At 36.2% G+C, this 14,045-nt stretch overlaps 1 protein-coding gene across 8 annotated transcripts in view; it reads right to left on the bottom strand.

Annotated features, from left to right (window-relative positions):
• CHD7 (chromodomain helicase DNA binding protein 7) overlaps positions 1–14,045 on the bottom strand; it is a 133,098-nt gene that overhangs the window by 36,792 nt on the left and 82,261 nt on the right. For 7 of the 8 annotated variants that reach the window (XM_050971144.1, XM_050971143.1, XM_050971148.1 and 4 more), the window contains 6 exons: positions 13,147–13,285; positions 9,825–9,962; positions 8,703–8,768; positions 3,764–3,819; positions 2,262–2,376; positions 797–880 (listed from right to left, as the gene is read on the bottom strand). In XM_050971144.1, coding sequence (XP_050827101.1) covers positions 797–880; positions 2,262–2,376; positions 3,764–3,819; positions 8,703–8,768; positions 9,825–9,962; positions 13,147–13,285 — 598 coding nt within the window. The remainder of the gene's footprint in view (positions 1–796; positions 881–2,261; positions 2,377–3,763; positions 3,820–8,702; positions 8,769–9,824; positions 9,963–13,146; positions 13,286–14,045) is intronic. The other variant, XM_050971147.1, reaches the window with a different exon arrangement.

Here is a 14,045-nt window from a genome sequence, read left to right as displayed (position 1 = left end):
CTGACTCAGCCAGAAGGATAAGCAAACAGCAGGCTGACACCTTGACAACCTAACCAAGTAAGATGAGAACCTGGAGAATGCAGGCTTACCACCAAAATGAGCTTAACACATTTGAAATCAGTAAGGTTGGACTAAAATTTAGAAGCAAAACAATATTCCCATTTCAGCCCTTACAATTCTATGCTTTACTACATATTTAAAAATTGACTGTTTTATCAGCATCATCAGAAACTTCACAACAGACAAGTCAACCATCACCATTCACTGACAGAGCAACATGGAATCAGTGACACTGCCAGTGAAGCTTTCTGTTCTCATAGGACCAAAAAGAAATCTCCTGGAAGACAAAACCATCTTCTTTGCAGAACAAGTCATTAGAAATGAAGAAACAGTGAGTTCAGGACTTCTGTAACAGGTAGTCTAAATCATTGTGACATTTAGCTAAAACTCTTTCTTGCAATTTTCATTTAAATTCTGCATTACAAGCACGAACATATTTCTACAATATTAAATATCACTTCTTCATTGTTGTTGCTTTTTGGTTGGTTGTTTTGTGCTTTTTAAAAAAAATAGGTAACTTATAAAAAAACTTTCTAATTCTCAATTAACCCCCTTTATTTAAGGGAAACCACTACATTAGCCAATGTTTTCTCAAACACGTTCCTATTTTTTACACACCTACACTGTGGTAGTTTCTGTAAATGCTTAATATATTCTAATTAATATATTTCGAAACAATAAATTCTAAACACAATGTCTGTATGACTAGACATGCACTAAACAAAGTTTTGTTTACCTCTCCATTATCATCTGTGCTACGTGAAAAATCCATGATTCGATCAACTTCCACATAATCTGGATTAAAAAGCTCATCATCAATCTGTTCAAGGAGAGAGACAAAAATATAAAAGATATCTCTATTAGCCCTTCCTGAGAGAAAAAATGATTATATATTTCACAAGGCAATAATATTTTGGGTCACGGTGACACAGAATTTATATTTGGCAAACTTCAACATGTTAATTGAAATGCTACAATTCAGCAAGATCATTCCCCGTGAGGGAATCAGACTTCTCAGACTTTGTTAACTGGGCCTCTTAATTACTGTGTGAAACCTTTTACTGTGAGAGAATGTTTAAGAATATTTTAAATGAAGTGTGAAATTACAATTCACTAATGAGCAATCGAAAAGGCTTATGGCATGCAATGCATTTAGCATTCTTGAAAACTACAGCTTGCAATAAAGAAATTAGAGCCTTGTACACTAAGTGCCTTTGGATTATTTTAACTACAGGAACTGTCTAACGCTTTACAAGCAAGATTTAAAGATTACTATTTTAAAAGCAGAAAAAACACAATGCATGCATACACAGTTTCTCTAAAAATCACAATTTGTCAGGTTTGTTCCTATGCCTTAAACAATTTACAGGATTCTCTTCCATACTAATGCATAGCATTTCATTTTATAGTTTTAAGATCCACTTCAACCGAAGAGACAGCCAAAAGGACTAAAGACTGTATATTTTAAAAGCTTTTTCTGAAACAATGACAAATTCCAGGTATTTACAGTAACTTGTGATCCACTTGGAAACATATTAAAAAGAGAAAATGGAAACAATTCCAGGTATCTTCACTTAGAACAGGTGGAAGTTTTCAATTTGCAACAGGTTATTGTTTCAGCTTGAATGATATAGTAAAAATAAATATAAATAAATAAACACAGTAGCTCATGAAGACAATTTTTTTTTCTTAAAAAACAGCATTTTTCTAAAAGGTAATCTTTCAGACACACAAATCAGCGGATCTGGTCTTTTATTGACAGGACCCCTGCTACATTACTGCTTATGGCTCTAAGTGAAATTAAATTGATGATAAAAAGCTTTGAATCCCTAGTGAGCAGCAGTCCATAACATAGAAAAAAAGCATGCATTTCTTCTGGCATAATCAGCTCCTGAGAAAAAAGACATGGTACTGATTCAGTCAGGCTTACAAGGCTAATAACTAGCCACTCACTTCAAGGGAAAAAAAAAACAATCAAAACTATAGGAAAAAGCATACAGTCAAGACAGATGACTTTCATAAACTTGCAAGACTTGCATCCAGATTGCTTTATATGGTATATGCTTTTTCTATATACCAGAATTAGTGCTACTGATATATCACAGAGTTATTCAAAATGCTCTGCTTGCACAAAAAATCAAGAATTTCTAAGAATATTCCTTAAACATGCAAAAGAAATAAACAAAAAAAAAAAATCATACTTCAGAAAGGAATTTATTCTGGCCCTGTTTTGCCTTAAACCGCTTAATCTTCTGCTGAATTCTCTTGTCTTTGTCCAGCTCTTCCACAGATGCCCACTGACAGTGAAGGTAAGAACTAGAAGATGAAACAGAAAAATCTTACTTAAAACTCTGCTTCCATTGCACTCCTGATTTACTCTACTAGTATAACTAGATTTTTCCAGCACGGCATGGTGCTATGCTTGGAAAACTTAACACTGTCTTCTTTGCCATACAGGTCATTAACCAATCATCTTTACTCAAACTATACTTACTAATAGGGAAACTTGTCAGGAAATAGAAACTCAAAATTTGAATACATACCTTCTATACTTAGTTTGGCACAAAACTAGGATGATTTTTATTGGACATACTTAAAACATAATTACTATACAAGACACTTATAGTAAAGTCATTATTTTACATCATATTCTAGCAAAGAGTAGGATTTTCCTAAATTAATCAAAGGATGTAAATATTTTAAGTACTACCATCCTATATATATTTTTTTTGTGAAAACAGCATTGTAACTCAAAATTACTTGTGAGTCTTTCATGACTGACAGAGAGAAAAGAAAACCCTCTTGTAAATGCAATTCCACATTAACAACATAGAAGATGAAACAGTATCTCTACCAAAGTGACTTGTCCCACTCCATAAACTTAGTCTGTCAAAAGCTCTAGTGCTCAGACAGCACAGTTAACACAAAAATGATGTAACAGAACTAAGCAAATCACAATTAAGCAATTAAACATTATACAATAAACAATATAGTGCAAAGTATACAAAAATGACAGCATATTTAAAGTGAAATCAACTATGTGCAGTTAGCTGCCATAACTGCCCTTAAAGCATATTTCTGTCTCTCAGGAAGAAAATTTGGTAAAAATACACAAGGTGGGCTATTTTCCTACAAAAAAAGTGAGCTTATCCAGCTATGAAGTGTTTTATTTTAAATACTGATTGCATTGCAGTTTCAGAGTCCAGAAGTGAAACAACATGCTGCTCTCACCACGATCACATTCCTCTCATGGAGGGGTAACGATATGCTGGAATACTGAAAGCCATCTCATTTGTTTGTTATCTTAGACATTTTGTTCAACATAAATCTTGTTTTTGATACAACATCAGGGGTTATTTTTGAGTAGTTTGCACGCACTCTAGTTTGCAAGTTACAGTTTGACTTACACAGCACAGGTGTGTGCTAATGAGCCTGCAATGCACAATGAGTCTTAAAAGTATTTAATAACGAAGCAATTTTACCTATGGATTTAATTTTGGAGAGACCACAAATTAAAATGACACTGTAAACCCCTGTACCACCAATGTAAGGTATTCCCCTGTTTATCTGTCACTGTTTTGGATTAAACATAAGATATGTTTAAAGTTTGATAATAATTTGTATCAGCACAAAACCAGTTTTGAATGCTATTTGGAAGTTATATGAACTTGAGGATAGCAATCAAACCCATAACTTTACTTACAAGTTTTTGTACTTTACATAGAATTCCTCTACTTCTACTTCCTCTCCGTTCTCCATCTAAAAGAAAAGAAATGTTGAAACATGAATGAAATCTCTAAACAGCCTAACTTAGTAAACAATTTAAAAACTATCTGAGATATGGACTATGGTCCCCACACAGAGACACAAGTGGAGGTGTAGGAAAAGGTTTGTGGGGGAGGACATGGGTGAGGAGTTTCCTCCAGCTGCTTACCCAAGTACATACTGCACTGCTTACTACAACTTCCAAGACATGAATCATTTGAACTCCTCCCTAACCACATGCAGCTTCATTCACAACCTCACCCCAAATCTGGCTTTCTGCCAAACCCACAGTGTTAAGTAGAAGCCAAGTGTACCATTTTCTCAGGCAGCAGCCAATTAGCAACTGCACTCCTGAATGCCATATGTATTATTTTTGGCTGGCTCATGGCAACTTTACATTGTGGGTTTTGTAATGTTTTAAAAAAGAGTTTTAAAGGGGGTTTATTCCTCCATATAGTTAATAACTCCAAACAAGAAGCCATATAAAACTAAACCTTATACCTCTGCTAGAATTGTAGTGCATCAGTGTTCATGGCTTTAGTTTTACTCAATGGTGCAATTAAATTCACTCAGGCAAGATGTCTCACATACAGAGCAGCCAAATTAAATTAACACCCAAAAACTACATTTAAAGCAAGGTTAAAGTTGTGACATAAACCAGCAAAACCAAGGTCATTCAGTGCTAAGAGTTGAGCTACCCTTAACTTATCCCTGGTGCCAAAGTATTGCATAACATATGGCATGTAATACTTTGTTGAATTACTCCTTACCCCAGCCATAGGACAAACTAAGGACAGTGCACCAGGCACAGATTTAGAATTCAGATTATGTCACAACATTAACTGTCTGTTTTTACTAATGAACTTTAGGAAAATTTTAAACAGAGCAGCATTTTCTGGTTCTAACATTTCATCAGGGACAACATCATCTGTAATAAATACTGTATATGCAGCATTAAACAGGCAAAACTGTTGACTGCTGTAGAAATCAACAACTTTTGTATTTTTCTCTATATATTTAAAATACACACACACACAAGAGGGACTACTCTGAAACTTGAATTGCCATTTTTAGTTGCTGGTTAGATTTCACCTCCACAGCAGTGCAATTAAAGAACAACAGTAGCAGCTGCATTAAACTGTGTTCTAGCACAGTGAAGTTCATGCATTCCCAGTCCCTGATTCATACAGTATTCCTTTACTTCCTGAGTAGAAAGGGAGTTTCAGGTTAGCATTTACATCACTCCAGTAGAGTCTGTTTGTATTCCTTCCTAGAGAGCAAAACAATACCAGATTCTGCCTATTTCTCCCTAAAGAAATGGAAGAAGATTCCTGGTGCTACTTCTTGATCTTGAATCTTCCAACAAAGAAGATAAGCTCTCCAAACCATCCTCTAAACACAAACAGAGGGGAGAAATTCTCTGACACTCACAAAGATGCTGTCAAAGGAAAGGAATCTGAAGATCATCAAGATTCTTTTTAAAACAAAAAAATTCAAAAGAGTCTCTCAAGATGATATTAATATTTAGAGATCAAAACTGCATTGAAAAAAGAAGTAGGAGATCACATTATTGGAACTTATTCACTGCCCTAAGGCAAAATTAGTCTTTAAGAAGTCAACCCTAATTTTAAGACATTAACTTCTTTTATTATCTAAAATGTATTACAGCCAAGTCTCTTTGATTACTCTTAAACCAGAATCCTTTGAGATCCATCAGTGTTACAATGACAACATCATTAAACACCTTTACATAGAGGTTTCATATTAACCAATTTCACTCCCCTCAATAGCGTTTCAGTCAAACATATTTTCTGTCAGCTGCCAACTTAATAACAATAATTTACAATGCACATCTTGATAAATCCTGTAACTCTCATGAGTAAAACACAATTTTGTATTGTCTAATAGGTAATAACTGGTCTATGTTATTAGATGTTCCATGAGAGTGCATCAAAGATTCACCTAAGCAAAAAGTACTTCAGAAAAAATATTTTTAAAATCTTAGTCTGACATTCAGCACTTATGCCCTCCTCCCAAAATTTAATCAAATTAAAACTGTCAGCACTCAGAAAAGCAGAGGTTAACAACTTTAGGGTATATGAGACAGCAGCTTATGCCTCTGATGTCACTGTGCACTCCTCACTACCTGTACACATATATTAACCATGCAAAAAGGTGAGATAGAACATTTAAGCAAAATTCTCCCCAAACTGATTACACAGACATCCTAAAATAACACATGGCAGACTTGGGGAATGCAGGACACTTCAAATTATCATTTCCAGGTGTGGCCAGGATCTGATTCACAGTCTCTGCAGATAACTGAAGAAATAAATGACCCCTTCATTCAAGCAAATACTTAAAAGCACATAATCTTGCATGCCATTGCCACAGAGGTGATACAGTAACACTGCTAATGCAAAAAGGTTGCATAAGCCACTCAGGTGTAGAGACAAAAAAGGGAAAAAAAAGCCAAAAAAAATAACCAACCAACCAAACAACAAAACCTAAGAAAAAACAAACCATGAAACACCTCTAACCACCACAACTACCAACTACCAGACAAATAGCAGATAGAACTCATTAATAACAGATGCAAAGCAACACACAAAACCCAACCATTTCAATTGATACACAGCCCAAAATTGTAAACTGATTTGAGGAAGAGATGTAGGTATCATACACATTCCAATTAGTTCTAATTCTCACATGTACTAGTAGGCAAAAAGAGATATTCACATGCTTAACATGCATGTACAGGGTTCTACAAACTCCCTGTCTTTCCAAAATACGTGCTATTTCTGCTGGATAGCATAATCCGTTCTAGCTATTCCTTTTCGAAGTTAAGAAGCAGGAATTCAAAGGGGACTGAATGAAAAATTTCAACATCCAAACTCATCAGGTTTGGAAAGAGAGTGATACACATACTTCATGCTTTCTGCAAGAAGAAAGAGTATTCAAGGGAATTCAACATTCCACATTAGGAGGAACTGTGAAAAACACCATCTTTTTTACTTCAAACAGGAACTCAGCTCTACCTTTTACTCTGTACGCTTCAAAAATGGCTGCACGTAGAGTGCTGCATCCTATCTGGTAACTCCAGAGCTAGACTAAGGCTATTTCTCAGAGCACCAGCATGATTTTATGATAAGAATACTGCTCCAAAAGCATACTCATTATCTAATGTCCTTTACTTGAATGCAACATCTTTGTTACAACCTAATCCACTGAAAGGTTTCCTAGTGAAGCTTCTCCTTGTGTTTATTTTATGCACTGGTCCTGATCGCAGCAATTTTACTTTGATTAGTAATCTAACAACCAGGGTTTTGATGACGTTAGTAAGAGTGTAAAAGACCTTTAATAAAAGCACAGTTGGATACTTCAGATGTTAAATATTAACATCCTGAAATCCATTTTTTTTTTTTAAATTTGGAGAAGAGGGCTGGGGAGAAGAGCAGGGAAAGAAGAGACACCCCTCAAACCTGCAAATACAATCCATAAAAAACATTAAAGAAAAAGCTCAAAATAGAGCTTGCCTCCAGCAGAGCTTGCAATCAAAGACATGTAGGCAGCAGACCAACTACTTCCTACAAACTGCAGCAAAATACCCACTCCCCATGAGTAATCACACCTTTGTTTGCAGGGGAGAGGAAGAAGGGAAGAATAATTGGTGAAAAACAGCTTCCCCTGTAAAGACATTTATGAAAGGACCACATCCCCCTCTCCTGCCTAGAAGGCCATCAGGACAAGTAAATACTCACTTTATATTGCCTCAAGTTTATCTGAAAAATAAGCCCATTATTTGAAACACAAAATACAGCTCTAGACTCAATAAAAAAAAAAAAACAACTTAGAGAAAAAACGCTTGAAAAAGCCTTGGAAGCTTATGCTCTAAGATGCATAAACAGGTCAGATTGAATCACAGGATCTCATGACATTAAATGAATGTAGGTTTACAAAATTGTTAATGATATTAAGACAGTACTAATAAAATTGAACACACATACCCCACCCTGTCCAAGAAAACCAAACAAAAACCCAAACACAAACCCCAAACCACAAGAACATTGAAAAAAAATCCATTAATAAAGCCAAATTTCCTTTCTCCAGTTTGAAAATTAAAACTGAGGCAAAGATGAATTGCTGGTTAAAAAAGATCAACATGATACTGTATCAGTCTAAGTCAGACAGTTTTCTCTCCAACTGCAGTACAAGTCAGAGAATTAGCTCCACAAAAGAGTCAAATATAATCATGCCCTTTTTGGAATAAGTTCTTTTTTACTTCCTTCTCAGAGTTCTAATACTTTGGAAGTACAAAGGCCAATCAAGTTGAGAAGCAGATTAGAAAAATCTGTAAGCAAAATAAGAACTTAACTACGAGCCAGGGCTGAATTATAAGGGAACCACATTAAACTTGTGTATTTCTTTCTCCATCTTAGCACAGTGACAAGGAAGATATTCATCACCTGTGTATATGCCACACGTAAATTTGTTTCAGCTGCCAAACACAACTGCCATCAAAAGATGCAAAAATTATGGGCAAGGGTTTTTGAGTTCTCCCATTCCTCAAACTCCTATGGAATATCACTCTGAAGCGAAGAGCACCACAGATTTCATTCAAGCATGTATATTTGCAAAAATCAAAATTTTCATCCAAAAAAAGCAAGAAATGAGTAAAAGATTACACAATCTGTTTTGTGTATGTCTATTGAAAAACATGTTGCATACCATCGGAATACACTTTCAGGGTACCTCCTCTGTTCAACAGAACAGTTTTTTAACTGGGAATATCCAAGGCATTTTAAGAACTCAGTAAGGGCTTCAGCAGAAATATGCTTAGCCTATTTAAAATATGGGGGGAAGGGGATTTGTTTTACCTTTTTCTTGACTAAACGGCTACTCATGATTTTCTCCACAATAGGACCTTCAGCATCAGCAGATTCCTACATCATAAACAGCATACAAGAGTTATGGGAGTGCATCTTTGTTAAAGATTTCCTTCATTAGAAAAACTTTAAAATAATTTTTTGTAACAGAAACTTAATACCAAGAGGACATTCTCCCTCTAGCATAAGAACTTTGAGGATTCAAAGAGACTTAATACTGTAATAAACGATTGAAGGATACTTGTTTAGGCCCATTTTTAAGACTTAGCGCAACTCCAGCTCTCTCAGTAAAAAAGGTTGACGTGCACAGATAAACAGATATAACATGAGCAGTCCCCCTGTCCTAAATTAATACATGCTTTCAGCACCATACAGTCTAAACTGCAGATGATGTTCAGTAGCTCTAGTTGGCAGTGCAGGTGTTGACACGATCACTCTCAAAACTGCCTTCAATTCTCTGTTACATTAATTCACTATTACAACGGGAGGCAAACCATCCCAACTGTCCTTCTGATAAGACACAATTAACAATGGAGATCACATACAATATTTCACAAGGCTTAACAAATTGCCAAATGAAATACCAAAGAACATGGATATATTCTCCAATAGGTCATCAGTTAAATGAAGTAGTTCTTTGAAAAAGCACTACAAAACAATGAGATTGTTACAACAGTCATTCCTACAGTATTACCCCTCATCTTATTCAAACTATTTTATCCATCATTTACATTGCAGAGAGAATAAAGTGTACCCTGCTGGGTACTACAAGGCAGTAATTTCATAAAGGAGTTCTTATGGTGCCTAGCAGCAGGGGACAAGCTTGAGTGGTTTATTAAAGTCACAGAAGCCAGACCACTGCATTCACAGAAGTACATTCTAGATTTCTAGCAGTACAGTTTAGGTTTCCTTTAGCTAGGGACCAGTAATTTCAAAGAACTCAGCTTGAACTTTCAATAAAGCCATGAGTTGAGATATTTTTTAGGAATGTAAAAACTAATGCCTTCTGGCACATTCTATCAATCACATACGAATACCATTCAGGAAAAGGGCCCATATTTGATATCTGAATGCTGCAGTTATGGCCACCTTTACAGCCCATTCATATCTGACCTGTTGCTCTGATTGAGAAGTATTTGAAGGAGAGTCTCTTCCAGCAGCATCAGCATCATCAGCCTCCTCATCTGAAATCTTGAATTCCAGGTCTTCAGTATAACGCTTCCTCTTCACCTGCCTGCTGGAGCGTCGTTTCTGAACAGAACGCATTCATATTGTTCATGAGAAACAAAACTGATGAGAAGCAGAATAACGAAGAAAACTTCTTTGTGTGTCTCTAATACATTAGTGTGCAGTAAATGCTATAATTTCTAAAACACCCTGGCAGAAAGACTGGACTCGGGGCACTACTATTCTGAATTCCTGCCTGCTAGCCATTCTTAAATTCTGTAAGCAAAAAACAACAGAAACCTAAAATGAAACAAAAAAACAACCACAAATAAAAACTGACTTTATGCTTGTTTCAAGTTGGAAAGTAGGGGGCATTTTTTCACTTTTTTTAACATTACTAAACAACCTTAAAAAATTAGGAAGCCTATCCCAGAAAGCAATTAAAACCCAAGAAGCTGCACTTCTCCATTCACATCTGTAACAAACTTTGACAGATGGCCAATGCAGGAACCAAACACCACCTTTCCACAGCATGGCCCACTGTGTTGCTAAGCAGTGACAACACACTTTCTTCCTCTCCCCATCCACCCAGTTGTACCGGGATTATCTTGTAGGGGAAACACAATGAAATACGATTTCCTCACTTCACTGACCCAACACTGTTCAGAAAGGCATCCTGCAGCACAGCATGGGAAAAGACCCCAAACTAATAGAGGAGAATGGAAAACTTGAACCACCCCAAATTGAAAACATGATTTCTGTGCTCCCATAGCCTCACCACCAGAATGAGATAAAACTTCAGCAGTATTGCACAAAACAACCTGTAAAATACAGAAGTATGCATTTGACAGAATTTGCAACTTGATGTTCAGTGCTGGGTATTGTTTTTACAACAATAAAATTCAACTTCCCAGATAGTCTGCATCAGGTTATATATTTGAAAAGCTGTAAGCATATGTTGCTAAACAAAACTGTCAACTGAGCCTCAAATATCTTAATGGAGTAATGTATACATTAAAATTATGTTGACTGTCAAATGTTGAAACCCCCCCACCTTAATGACTTGATAGACTACTTACTTATATATTTTACACTTTTTATATTTTACATCTTTCTCAGCCAGTGCACATCCTCACTGATACATGCAAATACTTATGTAGCTTGTTTAACAGACTGAGTCTCTCAATATACACAGACAAAGTCAAATATTTACTTTTAGATAGCTAATCATTCTTTCTAAAGCATAAATACTTGGTGCACTTCACAAAAATAGAAATTCTTTATTTAACTGAAAATGAAAATTTTGAGCAAAGGTTAAGCTTACATCACCCTTTTAAACAATGGTGATGTGACTTCCACCTTTAATGCAGTAACTTATGGGGGTTTCCAGAAAACAATATTTTTATATTTCAAAATAGTAACACTGACAAATTTGCATCTTGATTTACATGATGACTGATGGGAAAATACCAATTTTCTTCTGACTCTGTAGGTAAGTCTTACCATTATTTTTGGTACCAAAAATCTTTTCTTCCATTTCCCTAACAGAAAGAATACCTAAAACATGATGGTAGCCTTTATTTGATATTTTTTTGACTTGATCAACTTCCTGTTTCCTCTTACATTCATATGTGGTTTTGCAATTGTTATGCTGTTGACAGAAACTGTGCATGTATTTACCTGCACCAGATTAACTCATTAACTGATCTACAGCTAGGAAGGTGAGTAATAGGTTTGATAATGGAATATAAAAAACCTGCACAACACACAAATATTTCTGCTCCTTAAAGAAAACAATGCATCACTGTGCATTACTACATAATATCTCTAGAGAAGACTTAGGATTTAACACTAAGAATGCAACTGTGTCTTAGACAATTAAATATCATCAATTTCTGTTGAGAAATACATAACAAGTTTATTAACTGTAGCTGTCCCAGGAAACATGGTTGGAACCCTTTCCTAAGTTCATGCAAAAAGTGCATTATAGCATGCACAGTGCAAGACAGTACTAAGAAAACAGAAAATTTCCTAAAATACTTTGCTACATTTAATTTAAAAGTGATGCAAGTGCCTAGCACTTCGATTTACAAAAAAAAATTTTAAAAATTTAAAAATCAAACATAACATTTATCACCCAATTGTGTCTGACAAAAGTTTTTTTGAAAACAAGCAAACCATGCAGAAATGTTGAACTGTAAATGGAATAGAATCACCTACAAACTAACTTAAAAAATCCCATCCAAAGCCCTGAAGTTTCTTCATCTTTTGCCAGTGTCATCAATCTGGCTGGCAGAGATTTGCAGCACAGAACAGAAAACTTAATTCTTCAAACTTTTTAATATCTGCATGGTTTAACTCAACTTCTCTAGTTCAGAATACACTGTCTGAAGGAGTCAGGAAGAACACACTCTCATACTGCTGCTTTTGTTTTTTAACTAGAATATACTAGATCGCTCACATTTCATTATTTACTATATTCTTCTTGAAAATAGTGCAAGGAAGAGCCTGAACCATGCTTTTGTAGGACAACTGTTTGCCAAAGTCTTCACCAGGCTACTTTCACCATTCCCAATTGATCATTGGTCTGAACATCTCTCATAACCAGAAGCAATCCATCCACAACCTGACGTGCAAAGAACAAATGCAGTGGAATTCATGTACACTGGTATGACTACATAGGAGTCTCATACTTTCCCCACCACAATTTGCCCCACCTCTTCATGAGGGGATTCTTATTTTTAGTGTCCACTCTAAACACTGCCAGCAGAAGCAAGCCAGGAGCTGACCACTTCTTAATATGTCAAATGACAGGGCACACAGAACTTATGCTGCTCTATTTCCAGATTTGCTTTATGTGAAACAAAGTTTGGACAGAAGGTGATAGGTGTGCAGTGGTCAAGAGAAATTAATCAACGTGAATTCTGCAAGAAAAGCCCTTCATCCACTAAAGCAGTGTAGCTACAAGTGCTTGACATGCATGTTTCCAATACTCTGCTCTGTCATGTCTCATTCTTGGTTTCAGAAGGTTTGCAAACCCAATGCAAGAATAAACACCAAGCTTATAAGCAAGACTTTGTAATAGTGCGTTAAGTCTAGAGAAGAGAACACTCAGCATCATAACTGCAACAGCAATCAAAGAGAATGTGTGAAAACTCAGCAGCACCGTACACATATCTGCAAGCAACAAGACTGTAAAGCAAAATTATGATGAAAAATATGCTTCAAAGTCGTCAAAGCCCACAATGAACTTGAACAATAGCATTACCTGAACCCCTGGATCATCTTCATCTTCAGGATGAGGTGATGGTGGTGGAGTTTTTTCCAAATCTGAGTTTTCAGAACCTTCCTTTCCCTTGTTAACCTTTTTCTTCGCAGCACTGGCTTCAGAATCTTGCTTCTTGCTACTGAAACAGAGGCATTTTTAATCAGTATTTGTAGAAAAATATAAGCAAGAGGTGCTGAAAAAACAGTTGACCCATGAGATGTTTGTTTTGAGGGACTTCATTATTTTCAACTGCCTTTCTTAAGTATTTCAAAGTAACTGCAAAATCAGTGCTGCATGGGCCATCACTACACATGCCTTAACAACAGACACCTCACTTCTTTCCTTCAAGACCTTAGACAGCGACACTCGATGTGTACTCAACAAGAAACTAAAAATGAGATGGGAAAGGACGAGCTGCCCTCCTCAGAACCTGCACTTTCTGAAAGCAGTGTTTGGACAACCTGACACATGAGAAGAGAAACAGGATTACACATGTGCTTGTCTGGTATTAACCATGCAGCCCAGGTAAGCAGATCCAGATCAAGCGTTATCAAAACAAAGGACTGAATTCATCTTCTTCTACAATCCCTGCTATTTCCAAGCAGGAAATGCACTCTAGTGTCAGTGCTGAGGGCACCCAAACAGCTTCAACACATGCAACTGCAGCTTGTACAGGGGGAAAAAAACACCATACTAGCATCTCAGCATCTATACAATACCAGAAATCTATATCCACTGACAGTGATATCTGGAGGGTTCTTCCTTCCCTTCCTCCCCCATGAAAACGTTCATCACCTGAAGAGCTGGGACTGTCTCCAGCTGCACTCAGTGGCTTGGAAATGGGTGAAGACATATGTATTAAAATACAGCTTTAAATACACCGTCACCAAATCACAAAC

This window comes from Serinus canaria, chromosome 2, assembly GCF_022539315.1.
Source record: "Serinus canaria isolate serCan28SL12 chromosome 2, serCan2020, whole genome shotgun sequence".
NCBI lineage: Eukaryota > Metazoa > Chordata > Aves > Passeriformes > Fringillidae > Serinus > Serinus canaria.
This window is presented reverse-complemented; position numbering and strand designations above follow the sequence as displayed.